Source organism: Lontra canadensis, unplaced genomic scaffold, assembly GCF_010015895.1.
Source record: "Lontra canadensis isolate GAN:19392208 unplaced genomic scaffold, GSC_riverotter_1.0 scaffold68, whole genome shotgun sequence".
Lineage (NCBI taxonomy): Eukaryota > Metazoa > Chordata > Mammalia > Carnivora > Mustelidae > Lontra > Lontra canadensis.
In genome coordinates, this window is record NW_022631062.1 from 5,117,734 (window position 1) to 5,135,747 (window position 18,014).

At 55.6% G+C, this 18,014-nt stretch overlaps 1 protein-coding gene across 1 annotated transcript in view; it reads right to left on the reverse strand.

Annotated features, from left to right (window-relative positions):
- Positions 1-18,014, reverse strand: part of SHROOM2 (shroom family member 2) — a 126,895-nt gene that overhangs the window by 40,578 nt on the left and 68,303 nt on the right. The window contains exons 3-5 of the mRNA XM_032880223.1: positions 12,510-12,641; positions 5,797-8,272; positions 4,380-4,477 (exon numbers count right to left, since the gene is read on the reverse strand). Of these exons, the coding sequence (XP_032736114.1) occupies positions 4,380-4,477; positions 5,797-8,272; positions 12,510-12,641 (2,706 nt within the window). The remainder of the gene's footprint in view (positions 1-4,379; positions 4,478-5,796; positions 8,273-12,509; positions 12,642-18,014) is intronic.

Consider the following 18,014-nt stretch of genomic DNA (forward strand, 5'->3'; position numbering starts at 1 on the left):
AAAACAAGGCCACTACCAAATACATGTATGTTGAGATGTTTCTCTTGATTCTGAATTTATGCCAGGACAGAAAGACAAGCCCATTTCCCTTGCTGTTGTGTAAACTAAACTGTTACATAAAATTTCAGCACACGGAATGTACCAACACAGATCATTATTCGCCAAAACCAAGGACTGAACCAAGGGCTGTTGGGTGGATACCCATCCATCCATGCACCTACCCACCACCACCCACCAGTATCTCCATTTACCCACTTGCCAACTGGTCCATCCATCTTCCAGTCACTGTGCTTACACAAGGTCCCCTCCCCCAGCTAAGCAGGAACACCCAGTTGCCATTTGCTAGGTAGATATCCCGAGGTAGGCTTGTGGTATTCCAAGAACAGCCTTTTAATAAACATCAGGCCCCGAGGAAGAAATGAACTTGGCTTGTTCAAGCGATTGGAAAGGTGGCAATGAGTCCTGAGACTGGATGGGAAAAAAAAAATCTGATAAAGGCTGCCCTGAAGAGGGCCACAAAGGGCCTTGCAGGTCATGGTCAGGTGCTTGCATTTTATTCCAAGTCCAACCAGAAGCCGTTGCATTGTTTGCGATGGGGACAATTATCATTTAATTTCTATTCCAAGACCAGCAAGGAGGTATCAGGCATGGTCCAGCCTGGAGATGATGAAAGCTTGGATGAAGAAGGCTTTAATTTGATCTCAGACAGTCAAACCAGAGCTCCTCAGAGAGCAATGTGTTGCCCAGGGGGAGGTGAGCCTTGCCCTGTGCAGCAAGGTGACCAGGGGAACTGTGGCTCAGATCGGAACCCCTGCATGGGGGGTGCTGGAGCAGCAAAGACAGGATGGCCATCTCTGCTCTGTTCGGAGGCACTAGCAGCCATCCAGGCAGGGAGACCAGCAGACTGCGTAGGGGTGGCCCTGTGAGAGGCAGGAGAGGTGCACGCACACATCTCCCAGGTGAGTGTCCGAGTCCCCACCTCCTCACACCACGGCCACATACTCGGAAGGTCAACGCTTAACAGTGCCATCACTGAATCACAAGGTGCCTGCAACAGCAAAGGCTTCGGTTATGTGCCCCCCAAAAGCCCTCCAGAGAGGTTTAGCTGAACTCCTCTCTTCACCAGCCACACTCACCGAGCATGGCAGTCTCCCTCTTCCTTTTGTTTTAAATGCCCCCACATCAGGTGTGACCTCAGCAGCTCAATGACAGGATGACACTTTCCAAAAGCACCGAGGCAGCTGACACACTGGTTCCAAGGTATAAGGCAGAAAGGAGATTTCCCCCAGGGTTATGGAGTCACTGTATCCCCCCAAAATTTCTAAGATGAAGTCCTAACCCCCAGGACCTCAGAATGTGACTATTTGGAGACAGGGTTATTAATGAGGTAAGTAAGGTAAAATGAAGTCATCAGGGTGAATCCTCATCCAGTCTCAATGATGTCCTTACAAGAGACTGGGCAGAGACACACCAAGGGAAGACCACACGAGGACACGGGGAGGAGGTGGCGATGTGCCAGTTGTGAAGAGAAGCCCTGGAAGAAACCAAAGCCGCTGACCCTTTGCCCCTTGATCTTGGGCTTCTGGCCTCCAGAAGACTGAGAAAATAAATTCCTATTGTCGATGGTGCCTAGTCTGTGGCATTTGGTTAGGACAGCCCGAGCAAGCTGCTCCATCCAGCTTATGAGGTACCCCAGTTTGTGGGGGGGATTGGCAGGAAGCACACTCCCACCAGTCATAATGACTAAGCTCAGAGAGCTGGTACAAAACCTGTGAGAAAACAGGAGAAGCTGGGGGGTTAGGCCAGGGCGGGAGGGTAAAAGGGGCTGCTTGCCACAGAAAAAGCTAGCAGTAAGCAAACACAGTGGGATCTGCTCTCCTGGCTTTGGCCTTCTCTCAGCTCAGAAACCACCTGTCTTCCCCATGACTCAGGCAGAAGTCACCTCACCATCTTTCCTCCAAGATTCTGAAGCACCACATAATTATTTTACAAAAATTCTAATTATGTGTCATCACTTCCACGGTAAGTACTGGTGTCTCGCCTTCCCTCCGACACGGTGAGGTCCTTTGGGAGCAGAACCTTTGTCCTCCATATCTTCACACAGGACAGAATCTTGAACCTCACAAAAATGTTCTCCATGTGATGTAAATGGACAGGTAACTCTTATCTCCATGCTATTCTGTTGTCTCAGCAGAATACAATTAAAAACATTCACTGGGGCACCTGGGTGGCTGCGTGGGTTAAAGCCTCTGCCTTTGGCTCAGGTCATGATCTCAGGGTCCTGGAATCGAGCCCCGCATCGGGCTCTCTGCTCAGCAGGGAGCCTGCTTCCCCCTCTCTCTGCCTGCCTCTCTGCCTACTTGTGATCTCTGTCAAATAAATAAATAAATCTTTCAAAAAAAAAAATTCACTATCCTGCACCAGTTATCAGATCAGTAATCCTTTTTTTTTTTTTTTTTTTTTAAGATTTTATTTTTTAGTAATCTCTGTGTCCAGCATGGGGCTCAAACTCACAACCCGGAGATTAAGAGTCACACACTGTACTGACTGAGTTGACTAGGTGCCTCAGTAATTCCTATTTTTTTAATACACGTTTATATTGTTTTAAATTTACATAAAACATAAGGTGTCTTTAAATGTTTGCATTACAGGATTTTGGTTGCGGTGGGCAAAGAGACAGTCCTTGACCTGAATTTTCATTTCTTTTATTCCCAGATTTCATGTTTTAAGTACAGGATTTCTTACCGATACCTGAGAAATCAAACATTCTCCGAGAAAAGCGGAAAATGGCTTTCTGTTCTGGAATTTCAAGGAGCCTCACCACCCTCTGCACGCACATGCAATTCTACAAATCGCCAGCTGTGCAGCACGAAAGCAGAAGGCTCCGGTACCAATTTCCTCGGAGTGCTTGTGCACGCGCTGGGATACAGGAAGCCTGTGGTCCCCCCAGCTGCTGCTCGTGAGCCTCTCACTACGGACAGTGCCGCTGACAGCACGCGCGCGCACACACACGCACATGCACACGCACGCACCCACGGTGCTGCTGCTGGTTGCCCGGGAGGCCTCCATTCACAGCAGGGGCTACGCCCCCACGGAGGCAGGGCTGTGCCCAGGGCAGGTGCACAGACACACGTGGGGTCCGCACAAGCGAGCGGGCTCTGAGCCCCCTCGTGACAGCGGCAGCGCCGGGCAGCGGGCTGGGACAGACGGGGACAGCTGGGGCCGGGCGCAGACTCATGCAGCAGCTCTGGGAATAAAGCGCTGATTGTGTTTCTCAGAAACGGCTGCGTGCTGTAGGTGCATTATTCGCCTGGCGTTCATTCTTAGCCAGGGAGGCTTGGTCTCAGCCACGCAGACCATGAACTGCAGGGACCTCCTACACAAAATGCCACTCTTGTCCCGGCGGAGCTACGTAAAGATTGGATACTCTCGCTTACAGCTAACAGCACTCACGTTTACAGCCCAACGAAACAAAAGCCCATTATAGAAGGCCCTTAAAAGCAAACATCTAAATTGGTTATTTCTGCACCTGAACCTTACGAGGTTCTGAATATCACACCAATCACCAGGCATTCTTCAAAGCCACGGAAAAATCCGCATTCACCGACCCAACTGTGTACATTTATTTCCATGCTTCTATCAGCCCTTTTAAAATAAGGTGACCCCACAGGTCCTAGAGCAATCTACCCTTTTCCCCTCCCTCCCTCCCTCCTCACGCGTGTCAAGGGCGAGATGACAGTCTGTCTGTCCATCTACGTACCCATCCACGTATCCATCCATCCTCAGTACAGCTGAACAGCCACACTGGCCGCGTTTTAGAACTACGTATGGCACATGGCCCGGAAGCGCCCTGCTCTCGGGCATCCGCCATCCCGTGAGATGCTCTGTCCCTCCGAGGGTCCCACGGAATTGGTTTCTATTTTCAGGCTGAAAAGAAGCCCCGTTGAGAAAACCTGGCTTGTTCCTTCCTGACAACCCATCCGGGCGACTCCGATGTGGACACGTCGCCCGAGCGGCCCAGCACACCCCCGATCCCGCAATCTGCAGGAAGGGTTCCATTCCCACACGCGACACCGGAGTTCTCATCGTCTCCACATAAAGAAGCTCGCTGTCCAGCAAACCCAGCAGCCATTCTGCGCCCCGAGGACGCCCCGATGGCGTTCGGGCCCGGGGAGCCTAATCCCGGCAGCGGTGCCGGCCCACGGGCTCTGCCTAGGATGCGCCGCCCGCACCGCGTGCACCGCAATCCACAGCTGCTGGCGGCCGCTCCGGCTCTGGCAACAAACACGCCCCGGCACGTTCACCGGGCACCCGGACACCACAAAGAAGGCCACCCCCGACACGTCCTCTTCGCAACCCCACACCCAAACTTCACCTACCTCGGACGGGGCTGTCCCTCCTTGGCCCAGACTGCGGAGGAACGTTCTCTGCGCTCACCAGGGTCCCCCACGGGCTGCTGCGGTCCGATGGCAGCTTCCTGCCAAGAGCAGCACAGTGAGACACCGAGTCATCGAGCTGCCTTCTGTACGACGTCTGTTATTACCAACCCCCTCATTGTGGGTTTGCCCTGCGGGCCCGGACCACGGAGGCAGTGACGCAGCCTGCCGTCCCGGGCTGACACTCGGCCATGGGGCCGGCCCGCTCAGCTCTCCAAACCGGTCTGTCAAAACGAATGCACCAGACCATGAGTCCACGTCTGTCCTGGGCAGAGGGCGGGAGGCCGGAGGGAGGCCCGTGGAGCCACGCGACACAGCCAGCCCAAGCAGAAACGAGACAGAAACCAGCCCGCACACAGCCGGTGACAGCTCGCTACGGCAAAGCCTCAAGCCCTAGCACTGGTCAGAGTCCGGGGCTCTTCTCTCCGGCCTGAGCAAGCATGGGAGGCTCCGAGGTCAGGCCACGTAGCTCGTACGCTGGGACCCAGCCACGACAGAGAGCCACACGGGCGGCGGCGGCAGGCCTGTCAGCTCGGGGGCGCCACGGACAAACAGGCGGCACTCCTTACACACACAGACACACTGTGGTGTCCCGAGCCTGAGACTCGTTCTTGGGAAAAGAAACTGAATCGCGCCCTGTAAGCCTTTTCTCTGAAACACACAGAGGCAGGTTTAAGAGGCAGAACAGGCAGAGAGAGGGAGGGTGAGCGTGGCACGGACTTTGACTATGGCTCCAAGTACTCCGCTTTTCCAGCAAGTTTAACGTCACCCTTGACTGTCAGAACTCTCACCTGATGAAAACTGCAACGGTTTAATGCACTGCATGCTAACTTACATCGGCCCTGCAGCGATCTCTAAAAATATTTGGAAAAAAAAAATCAAAACCTGAAAAAATGAAAAAAGAACAAACACTAAAAATTGTAAATGGCCCAAAGTCTTGAAGACAGGCCACCCTACACTGTCTCACCCCTTTCCCCAAAGCACCACTTTCCAGTTCAGAGGAGAAGCAGCCATTTTCTAGCCACACACCCACCCCCCCATCCCCCCCGCCAAATTCTCTGTGTGGTGTTAAGGCCGGGGCACGGTCATCCTGGGGAAAGACAGCTGTAGCGACAGAGGAGGAGATGGCTGGGGACTCGAGAGTTGCATGCCAAGATGGCCCTTCAGGGGTCACGAATGTCCCGATTTGTCCCCAGGGCCCTTTCCAACAGGGCCACGCCGGAAGGGCTACAGCACACAGGTGCTCAAACAGCTGGGCACACGTCACACTGATTTGGGCCCTTCTATTTCGGGGCCTCCTTTCTGAGCGGTTAGGACGGCAGGCGGGGGACAGCTCCCTTGCTTGCAGCCCCAGGTTTACCTGTGTGTAGAGGTCCGTGGACGGCGAAGACCGGGACCGTCCATGAACGTACTGCGGCCTCTCGTGTTGCTCCAGACCTACGTCCAGGATGTCGTCGGCTGAGTGGTACCGCCCGGAGCTCCTGCCTTCTAGAGCTGTCCTCTGTTCCCGCCAAGAGGCCTGATACTCAGCAAACGTCCCAAGTCTCTGGGGCGGTTCCCGTTTTCCGACCTTCCCCACGTTTCCGTGACCACTGGGGTGCTCTCCAAAGGAGGTAGTGCGGGCCCGCTTCTGGAACCAAGGCTCTGCACCCTCGTACCCGCGGCCTGCTGTCTGCGGCCTCTCCAGCCTCTCCTTTGGGAAACCACAGCGTGCTGGGCTCGGCCCCGGCCTCTGGTGGACGGGTCTGCTGGTTTCCTCGAAGAACTTCCACCTGTCGGCGAACGTGCCCAGCGTCTCGTCGGACGTCGTGGGGTGCTGCTGAGGGCGCTCGTGCCCCGAGAGCCCCACCTCGTTCATCTTCTCTGGTTCGGAGTAGGATTTCAGCTTCTGCTCCAGCGTGAACCGCTTGCGGCCTCCGATGCGGGGAACGTGCAGCCCGCATGCTCCCGACGGGGACGGCTTGGCCGGGCCCCCCTCCCAGACGCGGGAGGCCGGGTCTGGACTGGCCCTGTGGTCCTCAGCCCGGTGCTCCGGTGACCCTGCGTAAGGATCGGCTGGGCTGGGCTCCAAGTCACGGCGCTTGAACGAAGTGGCCCTGAGCACCCGGGCCTGGGCCTCCTTCACGTGGTCTCTGTAGGTGCCCGTGAAGGACCCTGTTGGGGTGGCGCTGGCGGCAGCCCCGGGCGGCGCCCCCCAGCCGGCGGCCTCCCCCGCCGCGCCCCCCACCCCGGTCAGCGCCGCCGTGCCCTTGCTCTGCTGCAGTCTGGCCCGTCGCATCTGGATCTCATTCCTCAGGGTGGTGGCGAACCGGTCACTCCGCCGCGTCGGTTTGCCCCCTGGGACATCTGTCGGGGGCGGCCTCTCCACGTGGGCTTCCTGCCCGTTCTCGGGCCGCCGCGTCCCCTCCCGCGTCAGCGAGTGCAGCATGGGGGTCTTCTGACGGGAGATCTGGCTGCTCTCGCCGTCGGCCCACGCGAAGCCGTCTGCAGAGCCCCTCGTGCCGGCCTTTGCCACGGGCCTGGTTTCCCGCGCGTCCTCACGTGCTGCGGAGCGGCCCTCTGCCCCTCGGTCCCCCGGATCGCTCCCGTCTCTCTCGGGGGGGCCTGCGGCCACCTGGGGCTGCAGCAGGGAGCACTGGGGCCTCTGGCCCGTCGGGTGGAGGGCAGGGTACTCGGGGGCGCCTGGGGCCACGCCAGGCTGTGAGGCCTCCTCGTGCAGCCACGCTGCCTGCGTGCCCCCCTGCGGGCACTGTCTGCTGGTGACACAGTAGTAGCGGCTCTGCCCGCCGCCATCCCCCTTCTGGTTGGTGGCACCGGGCCACCTGACCTGAGGGGGGCTGTCGTCCCGGAAACGGCCAGCAGGCGGCTCCTGGCGGCCCCCGGGGATGGCCAGGCGGGGCTGTTCCCTCAGCGACGTGGCGGTCCTGGGGCCCTCGCGGGAGAAGGGGCTGTCGTCACTGTACTGGCGTGGGTGCTGGCAGCTGTGGGAAGACGGCAGGAAGCGCACATCCGTGCTGGACAGGGAGGCTTGCAGCCGGCCGGGAGCCCCTGGGAGGCTGCCAGCCCCGTGGTCGGAGGGCAGCACCGCCCCGTCCAGGGGGACGTCCGGCGCGCAGCCCGAACTCCCGACGGCTCTCCCGCCACTGGGATGCACCGGCCTCCACTGATCGGCAGCTTCTGTTCTCCAGTCGCCGCAGGGCTGGGCCCGGGTCAGGCCCAGGAAGTGCTGCACGTTGGCCGCCTCTGAGAATGGAGGGCCCTGGGTCTTCTCGTGGCTCTTGGTGGCCGCGAAGCTGTCACTGCGGACAGGCGGAGGGGGCGGAGGAGGGGACGAAGGTGCTTTTTTCTTCTCAGGGACATACCAGACGGGCCCAAAATTTGACCTCCCGGCGGTGGCCAGCTTGGCCTCAGGACTGTCCTCCGGCCTGGGGCTTTTGCGGCTGTCACAGGGGGCCCGGGCTGGGAAGTACCCGAGCCTCTCCTCCAGGCCCGCAGCATCACTGGCAGCCTGGCCCTGCCGGCTGCCGCCCAGCTTGGAGGCCTCCCACAGGCCCACTTTGTAGATGATGTTCTCTGCGGAGGAGGCGTCGGCCTTGGGCAGGGTGTGGTCAGGCGTGCTGGAGCTGGTGGAGAAGGAGCCGTAGGCCGAGTCCCGCTTGCTCTGGCCGCCCAGGTGGTCGATGCTGCTGCTGGACTTGGCCGCGGAGAGGCGTCCGGCCGGGTCGTGCTGGGAAGGCTGGTCCAGGCTGTCGACGCTCCCGAGCCAGCTGAAGTGGTCCGAGGTTCGCCGCAGGTTCGACTGCTCCCACGGGCCCGACAGGTCGTGAGACGAGGAGCTAGGAGGGAAGGCGCACAGGGAAGAGTCTGATTTAGAGTCCACAAGCAGCGACAGATGAGCGCCACCGCGCACTGAATGCCGCTGGCCCGCACGACACATCCAGACGCCCAGAACTCTGCCCAGAACAGGGTCACGGGACCTGACGGCGGACCTCACCACAGCATTACTTTTTTAAAATTTATTTTAAAAAGATTTTATTCACTTGACAGAAAAAGAGAGCGCGCGAGAGAGCACAAGCAGGGGGAGCGGCAGGCCAAGGGACAGGGAGAAGGAGACTCCCCGCTGAGCACACAGCCTGATGTGAGACTCGGTCCCGGGACCGTGACCTGAGCCAAAGGCAGACGCCTCACCGACCGAACCACCCGGGCACCCAGGAACGAGAGAGGGAGAGGCGGGCTCCCCGCTGAGCAGAGAGCCCCGGGCAGGGCTCAATGCCAGGACCGTGAGACCATGACCCGAGCTAAAGGCCCAGGCTTAACTCGCTGAGCCACGCAGGCACCCCTTTTTGGATTTTTTTTCCCCTTAATTTAATAGAGAGAGACCCCAAGTAGGCAGAGAGGCAGGAGTGAGAGAGCGAGAGGCACCAGCACAGCATTTTAAAGAGTAACTCTGACAACAGGCTGAAAAGACCCAGCCCGACCCGCTCGATGCTCTTTCCCCAAACACATGCCTTCACGTGCTAGCTGTGCACACTCCTGCCCTCAGGGTCGCCGAAACACAGCGGTCAGCAGTGGGGAGACTCTGCCTACGGGAGCGCTTTCATCCTCCGTCACGAAGTACGGCAGCTGGCAGACCAGAGCCCGTGAGCACGGGTGTTAGGCAGTTAAAGGGTTGGGGCACATGGATCAAAAGACCATTTTGGGACTCATGAGAATGACAAGAAATTCAAATGTCACTGCTGACAGATAAAGTGTGATTAGAACCCGGTAGGGGGGGCGCCTGGGTGGCTCAGTGGGTTAAGCCTCTGCCTTCGGCTCGGGTCATGATCTCAGGGTCCTGGGATCGAGCCCCGCATCGGGCTCTCTGCTCAGCGGGGAGCCTGCTTTCCCTTCTCTCTCTGCCTGCCTCTGCCTACTTGTGACCTCTCTGTCAAATAAATGAATAAAATCTAAAAAACAAAACAAAACAAAACAAAAAAAACCCAGTAGGGTCCGTCCGTGTACACACCGTTTGCGACTGCTTCTGAGCTGGGGAACTGGCTACAGACACGGGCCCACGGAACCTAAAATACTTCCTACATGACCCTTTCTAGAGCAGGTCTGTGGACCCCCAGGCTGTGCGTATGAAAGGATTTTTGTTCGGATGATTAACACAGAAGAACCGACGGAAGGGACAACAGCTTTCACATTGAAAGGGGACATCCAGGGGCGCCTGGGGCGGCTCATTCGGTGAAGCGTCTACCTTCGGCTCAGGTCATAATCCCGGGGTCCTGGGACTGAGCCCCACATGGGGCTCCCTGCTCCGTGAGGAGCCGCCGCTGGCTTCTCCCTCTGCCTGCCGCTCCCCCGGCTGTACTCACTCTTCCTCTGACAATATCTAAACAATAACAAATAAATTTTAAAAAATGCAGGAGGTGCAGGGATAATGTGACTTTTCCACACCTAAGCATTCAAGTACCATCAACTCCTTTCACCTGTCAGTGAAGGCAACACGTGACTGGGAACTCCAGCGACAGGCGTTTTCAGAAAACACGACACTGCGGGGCCCGGGGCCTCATGACGCCTGGCAGAGTTCATCGGAGCTGTACCCGGACACCAAACACTCCGGTTTGCAACTAGCACGGGGTCTAGGAGGAGGAAATGCAAAAGCCAGGCTTACGCTACAAGCTGGGTGATGGCTCATCACGGAAGTCTGCGATCTACCAGGCCGTCACAGGACAGGGGAGCCTAACGGCCCTCCACGGCGAGCTCTTTATCCAGCCTTGAAAACACTTTCATGAAAGCTCAACAGAGCTGGAATCTTCAGGCTTCGAGGACAGAAAAACAAAAAACAAAACCTACTGCCCACAACTGTTGCTACTTTAGGTCTGGGGAGAACCAGGATAAGAAAGCAAGCCGTGTCAACCCAGCCAGCAGACTGAACCAGCTAAATGACTCTTAACAACAACAGCAACAAGACAAATAAAACACAATGAGAGGGATTATACCTACATGCCCTGAAGGTCTCATGGCTCCCCGGGACAGGGAGGTTTTCCTGAAGGGAGGGGACTGTGGGGGTTTTACACCCTTCCCTAGATGGATGCAGCAGGTGCTCCTCAGACACGGAGCACCGTCCACTCTGTCCTCCCCCAGTGCCCTGAGGGTGCTCTCCCCATGCGGACTTCAATCTTGGCAGATAGGAACAAGGCTCAGCACCGCTTCCACACAAATGTGGGCAGCATATGTGCGTCTTTAATCAAGAAACCACCAAAGATGGGCGCCTGGGTGGCTCAGTGGGTTAAAGCCTCTATGTTCAGCTCAGGTCATGATCCAAGGTCCTGGGATCGAGCCTCACATCTGGCTCTCTGCTCAGCGGTGAGTCTTGCTTCCTCCTCTCTCCCTCTCTGCCTGCCTCTCTGCCTACTTGTGATCTCTGTCAAATAAATAAAATCTTTAAAAAAAAAAACAAACCACCAAAGGGGCTGAATGGACATCCTATTACATTACGTCACCTCAGTAACGAAAGGCGAGGCCCACCTTCCACTGAACTTTAGTACGCAGCTGAGAACCCATGGTTTCTCAAAAACACCCTGGACTGCAAACACCACGGTCTCTCGTCACTTTGAGTAGATAATGTATTTGCGATGTCTTCCCTCATAAAAGCACTGCATGATTTTACAGCAAACCAGTGTTTGCTAAAAATCAAAAATAGATCCCGAGGGGCGCCTGGGTGGCTCAGTCGATTAAGCGTCCGGCTTTTGGTTTCACTCAGGTCATGATCTCAGATCCTGGGATCGGGCCCCAAGTGTGTGTGCCACATGGAGACTGCTTGACATTCTCGCTCTCCTTCTGCCCCCAACTTGTGCACGTGTGCACACTTTCGCTCACTCTCTCGCTCCCAAATAGATAAATCTTTTTTTAAAAAATTGATTTTGGGGCGCCTGGGTGGCTCAGTGGGTTAAGCCTCTGTCTTCGGCTCAGGTCATGATCCCAAGGTCTTGGGATCAAGCCCCACATCGGGCTCTCTGCTCAGCGGGGAGTCTGCTTCCCCCTCTCTTTCTGCCTGCCTCTCTGCCTACTTTTGATCTGTCAAATAAATAAAATCTTTAAAAAATATGTTGATTTTGAGGTGGTTACATGACCTCCACAAACACAGGCACAAATGCACTTACAGAATAGATATGTACGCACACTCGCAAACACACACACACGCATGCACACATGTGCACACATCCTAGGTATGCACAGATACACCTACACACACAGACATACACACTCATACGTGCACTCACACATACCCAAACCCACAATACTTGTCACCGTCATCCTTTTAATACGAGACTTGTGACGACGCTGGGGGCTGACCCAAGAGGACGTGTGCCTAGCTGGAGTTTCCTCAAGCCAACACCGCTGTGGGGCTGTCACACGCATACCTCATCCAGCAGCACTTCTGCACCTGATATGTGGACGCCGCGTCGACTAGAACGCCCCCTCCTTTTGCTGACCTACAGCTCCCACCATCTTGGTCTCACACTTAGTGGGAACCACCACTGGGCCCTCAAGGCTGGCTGCCAGCCTGGCGTGTGGGCTGTGAAGCCCTGGTTTCCTCTGTCCCCAGCGACAGGAGAGCCTGGGCGTTGGGGACAGGGTGCTGATGCTTCCCAGAACTGTTGGGAGCCTCGGTGAGCTACACTTGCTGAACCGGTAGGTAGCGCCTGTCTTCCAATCTAGGCACAAAAATCTCCAAAGAATGGCGGTGGCTGTGGGCAAGTGGGTGGCATGGTAGCTGTCCCAGTCAGGTCGGCAGCTGGCCCAACGGCGTTCAGGCAAGAAGCCCAGTTCCCAGGCTGCTGACGGACTGAGCACCGTAAGGAGGACGCACATGTACTCATCCTTGCTCTTGATATTTCAGTTTTTGTTCCCAAAGGTTGGACACCTCGCTACTCTGAAAAACTTGGAAAGTTCTACCAGTAATGGTGTGCTAGTGGCTTTTCCTCATCAGAAACATGAAACCGTTCTGAAGTGGAGAGAGGTGCTCTCGTGGCAAGGCTGGGAAGCGACGGACACCACCCATCCCGGTGGGAAACGCGTGCCTACCTGGTGTGGTGTCGGCCGTGCCAAGAAGGGCAGGCGCTGGCGGTGGGGAACGGCGCTGCTGCCGTCTCGGGGTGGCTGTCGGAGAACTTGGTGGCATGCCAGGAGTGAGGCCTCCAGCTCACCTCATTCTTCCTGAAAAAGAACATAAAACGGCTCAGGGACTCTGAACAAAGGACAACTCTGTGCCAAGACAGAAGTGCGACGTGGAAAGAAGTCACAGTGACTTCCGCCCGGTTCAGAGCATCGCCTCCAGGTGCTTCCCACTGGATCTGGACATGAACAAGGTGTGTGAAATGTTTCTTAATACAGAACTTCACGCTAATGCAGAGACAATCTCAAGCTTCCAAATGTGAATTAACCCTTATTCTCCAACATCTATTCACAGCAGTAAATCAATCTTGCCATCCCCTGGGCCACCAGCACGACCGCAGACAGACTCTTCCGTCTCTGCTTCCGCACCGCTGTGCGCACGACCCTCGGCCTCCCTGCGGAACACGGACCGCACCGGAGAGAAGCTCCGACAGTGCCCAGCTCCGCCGGGTCGCGTGGAGTTTAGGCTGCCGCGACTTACTCACTTGACCCAGGAAACACAGACACTTACTTACGTGAACAAAGACCTGCGGACGTGTGTTCACTCCCCTGGGCCCCTCGGAGCATCTGCGAAGTCGGCTAAGGGTCCCCATTCCGGGAACGTGAGGTCCTAGACCTACAGGCGGCAACCCACCCTGCCCGGGCTCCCACCCCACGGTCCCCACCGCCCCGCGGCGGGCGCACTGGTGTTTTGGCTGCACTGCCTGGGTGTGGGAAAGGAACTGGAGTCAGAAGTCCGCAGGGCTGCCGTGAAAACCTGACAGCCTCCGAGAGAAGGCTGCGGCGTGAGCAGGCGGCCCACCAACCTGGTGCTCCCACTCTCCGCTTCTCCTGTGTGGCACAGAACTTGCTCGCTCGGGGCGCCTGGGTGGTTCAGTGGGTTAAAGCTTCTGCCTTCAGCTCGGGTCATGATCCCAGGGTCCTGGGATCAAGCCCCACATCGGACTCCCTGCTCAGCCTGCCTCTATGCCTACTTATGATCTCTGTCAAATAAATAAATAAAATCTTAAAAAAAAAAAAAAAAGAACTTGCTTGCTCTGGACAGCCTACATCCCCTTCAAGAACACAGAAAAGACCTCAAAATGTGCCTCTCTGGGTACGGACATGTGGAATGTGTTGACTTCAGGAGTTTCCCCATGAACAAAACCACAGAAGAGACAAATTCATCACACCGCAGAAGTAAAGGGACTGAAAACCAAACTGTACCTCATAGAGTTCCTCAGAATCCTTGTAAGAAAGGTTCTGGCCATGTGAATTTCATTTTCAGATGTCTTTTTTTGTGCTACCATATCCACAATTTCTTTCATCTTCTTTTATAGTTAATTAATGAAGGAAAGAAACTAGAATGGAGAGTGGAGGCAAAGTCAGACAAATAAAAAAAGGAGGCTAGGAAAGGAAAATGCCTCGTCCTTTCTGGCAACATCTTCCAACCCTGCAACTGGCAAGACTGGGGTACGGGCTGGCTTACTGGGGTAGCAGCGTTCCAAGCGTAAGCATGTTTCCTCTTTTTTAAAAGGATAATCCACACAGATGCAAATCTATTTCAAGAAGACACAGTCAACAGTTGTAGTATGAATTAAGGGCTTTAAAAAAAAAGTAACAGGGGCACCTGGGTGGCTCAGTTGGTTAAGCATCTGCCTTCAGCTCAGGTCATGATTCTCAGGGTCCTGGGATCAAGTCCTGCATTGGGCTCCTTGTTGAGCGGGGAGCCTGCTTCTCCCTCTGCCTCTGCCCCTTCCCCCTGCTCGTGCTTGTTCTCTCTCACGTGCAAATAAAATGTTAAAAAATTTTTTAAAAAAGATTTTATTTATTTGACAGAGATCACAACCAGGTAGAGAGGCAGGTAGAGAGAGAGAGGAAGGGAAGCAGTCTCCCAGCTGAGCAGAGAGCCCAATGTGAGGCTCGATCCCAGGACCCCGGGATCATGACCCGAGCCGAAGGCAGAGGCTTTAACCCACTGAGCCACCCAGGCTTCCAAAAAGTTTTTTTTGAAAAAGAACAAATGAGGGGCGCCTGGGTGGCTCACTGGGTTAAAGCCTCTGCCTTCGGCTCAGATTATGGTCTTAGGGTCCTGGGATTGAGCTCTGCATCGGGCTCTCTGCTCAGCAGGGAGCCTACTCCCCCTCCACCCACCCACCGCCTGCTGCTCTGTCTACTTGTGATCTCTCTGTCAAATAAATACACAAAATCTTTAAAAAAATTAAAAAGAACAAATGATAACACGGTGATGAGGTTACACCTATAAGCTATAAACAAGGATCTCATGGATATTGGGAACAGTGATGTTTTCCTAAAACAAAGGCGCTTGCAGCAGGTCCTCTGAACTTCCTAGGGCATAATGAACGTATTAGGCAAGGTTCCAGCTCCTTCCTGCTTGTCAGCCCCTCCCCTGGCTCAAACTTGTTGATAAGAGAAAGGAGGACCTTGGGCACCGGTGTGTGCATCAATCCCAACCCTGGGCGGATGCTGGACAGGAAGGCTCTGGGGACCGAGCGCTCTGGCGCCACCCAGTGTGCACACACAGTCACTGCGCCTCTGGCTCCGCTTCAACCAGACCCAGCGGCAACAGAACTGCAAGCAGGTTTAAGATCCTCCTTTTCGCTGGATTGTGGGGTTTCTTTTCACACACACACTCAGGTGGCTTTATTTATTTATTTATTTTTAAGATTTCACTTTTTTATTTGACGGAGAGAGGGAGTGAACGAGCACAAGCAGGCTCCCCGCTGAGCAGGGAGCCCGACACGGGGCTCCATCCCAGGACCCTGAGATCATGACCTGAGCCGAAGGTGGACGCTTCGCCAACAGAGCATGTCACCCTGGCACCCCTCGGGTGGCTTTAAATCACCCAGTTGCTCGAGATGATGGGGCCGCGAGTACACAGGCCACACGAGATGGCAGGACAGAGGAACACAATGCCCCAGCCCCAGGGCCCAGCTGAAACCACCCCACCACCTCCGGTTCCTGGCTGTCCCACCCTGGCCCCCCGAGCAGAGCCGCGAGCACCGAGTGAGTGCACCACGGGCACGCGCTGAGCCACCCCGGAATCACTCCCTCACACTGGACGTGGGCTTTTGTCGGGACGGCTGTGTGGCAGGGACAGTTCTGGCCTTGGAACGAGCCAGGATGGGCAGGTGGGCACGCAGCTCACCGGAGCCACGAAGGCCTGTGCAGCTTGTCCCGGAGGCACTCGAGGTCCTGCTTCTGTGCAGGGTGGCATGGGCAGGGGTGCTCGAAACAAAGACCAACAACGCCACACACTGTGCATCGAGCCCCACAATCCCAGGACTACCAGAAATGGGGTTCAGACCACAGGCACCCCGGACAACGGTCATCCCAGTGTACACGGAAGAAATCCTTTCTATTCAAAGGTCTACTGACATTTGTAATCCTTACGGTGCACGCTTACTGTAGAAAACATGGAATACTGGGCGCCTGGGGGGCTTAGTCGATGAAGTGTCTGCCTTCGGTTCAGGTCATGATCCTGGGGTCCTGAGATCGAGCCCCGCGTCGGGCTCCCTGCTCAGCGGGGAGTTTGCTTCTCCCTCTGCCTCTGCCCCCTGCTTGTGCACTCTCTGTTTCTTGCTCTATCTCAAATAAATAAATCTTAAAGAAAAGAAAATATAGAACATTTAAAAATGAAGAAGCCACTAAGAAGACAAGAGGAAAGTGGACCATGACCTATAGAAGACCACAAGCGCCGTGTGTGCATTCTGCCCCAACTCTTTCTAGATGACCTGGAGAAACCTGCAGACAGCAGGTCCATTCCTTTTGCAGCCCGCCGGCTTCCGTGCACTCCCCCATGCTGCTGTCCCTCTTCCAAAACGTAATCTCTCTTCCGTGCTTAATATTCCTTTCATATAAATACTGAAAAACCACAGTACTGACCATGAATATTTTCTGGTACTCCAGATAAAATTATTCACCTTAATGACGGTTCTCTTAATGCCTTTCCCACAAATTACACAGCAAGATTAATCAAAGTTTATGTTAATTTTAAAAATAATTTTATATGCTAGGTAGTCTCTGAGGGGATGTTGGAAGGACAGGATTTAGATCACAGATATGAAAAATGCTAGGCTATCATTGAAAATTAAGAACAAATCTAGACATCAGAAATCCTTTTAAAAAAGGAAATATGAAAATAAATGCTTCAGTAAAATGTCCATCATTGTCATAAAGAACAAAATCCCCTCCCCCACCCAAAAGAAAAGTCCCATGAGTGCTGGGTAATTTCCGTAACGAGAAGCCAAGAGGCACTGCCGCACGAGACAAACACAGTCTGTGCCTAGTCACCACGAGCTCCATCAGCCTGACGGGACCAGACCTATCGGCGGGGAGGCCAGGGGCCCCGGCTCTGGGTGCACACCGTGATGGGCCCGTGCACGGGGCGTGAGGGCTTTCAGGCAACACTGGGGTCGGGGAAGGTTCCTGGGGGGAGAAAAGTCAACAGGGCTGTGTGGAAGCATCTCACAAAAAAGCATCAGGGGGCCTGGACTGGGAAAGACCTGGATTCCAGAGAAACGGTGAGCTGCACAATGCGGCAAATGGTTCTCAGGGAGCCCGAGTGCACGGGACTGGCCCTATGCAGACAGCCCCCGGAATTCAAGGAGGGGAGCAGGTCCAGGCCAGCAGAGGAGGTGCGGGTGGGGGGTGAGGGGTCTCTGCTAGAGGAGAGGTGAGCGCCAGCATCCTTCTTACTCAATCCAAAAGAAACAAAGAAAAAGTACCACTCTACAAACACAAAAGCAACTTTGCTCTGACCCTGCCACTTCCTGTCTCTGCCAAGCCTAGGGAAGGCCATGTCCTGACCTCTCCCTCTGCTGGTCTATCTAGCTCCTGCCAGATCACCGCGACTCCGCCACTCTGCTCCGGACAGCTCTTGCTCTCACTCCAGAACCTTCAATGGCTTCCAGTAGCCACAGAAGGAAGCCCAAGCCCCCACATTCTCAGGCGTCCAGCCAAGGTGTCGTGTGGCGTGTGCCCCCAGGCCAGCAGCATGGGCATCGGCTGGGCACAGCCTGGGCGGGCTGATGCGTTTGTGCTCGCCTTCCTGGCACATTCAGATGCAGGCTCGGGTCCCGCGCTCTCTGCCTCTGGCTCCCTTTCCCTGCACTCCTTTGGGGGCCATCTCTTGAGGAGGCTCTGGTATGGCTGACGTGGGACCAGAGTGGAGGCTCAGCCCTGGCTCAGCCTTCCAAGGACAGACCAGCGGCCTCTGCTCTAGAAAGACTCTGCTGAGATCCGCTTCCATTCCTCTTGACGTCTTTTGGCTCAGCACGTGCTCGAGCTTTCCCGGTCCGTGCCTATGAGCATACTCAGGGGCCGGCTAGCTCCCGGAGGGCTGGACCTCATGCTGTGACCTTCACCTCTCCCTGGAGTGCTTCTAACCCGCTGCGGGAGCACAGACAGCACTCC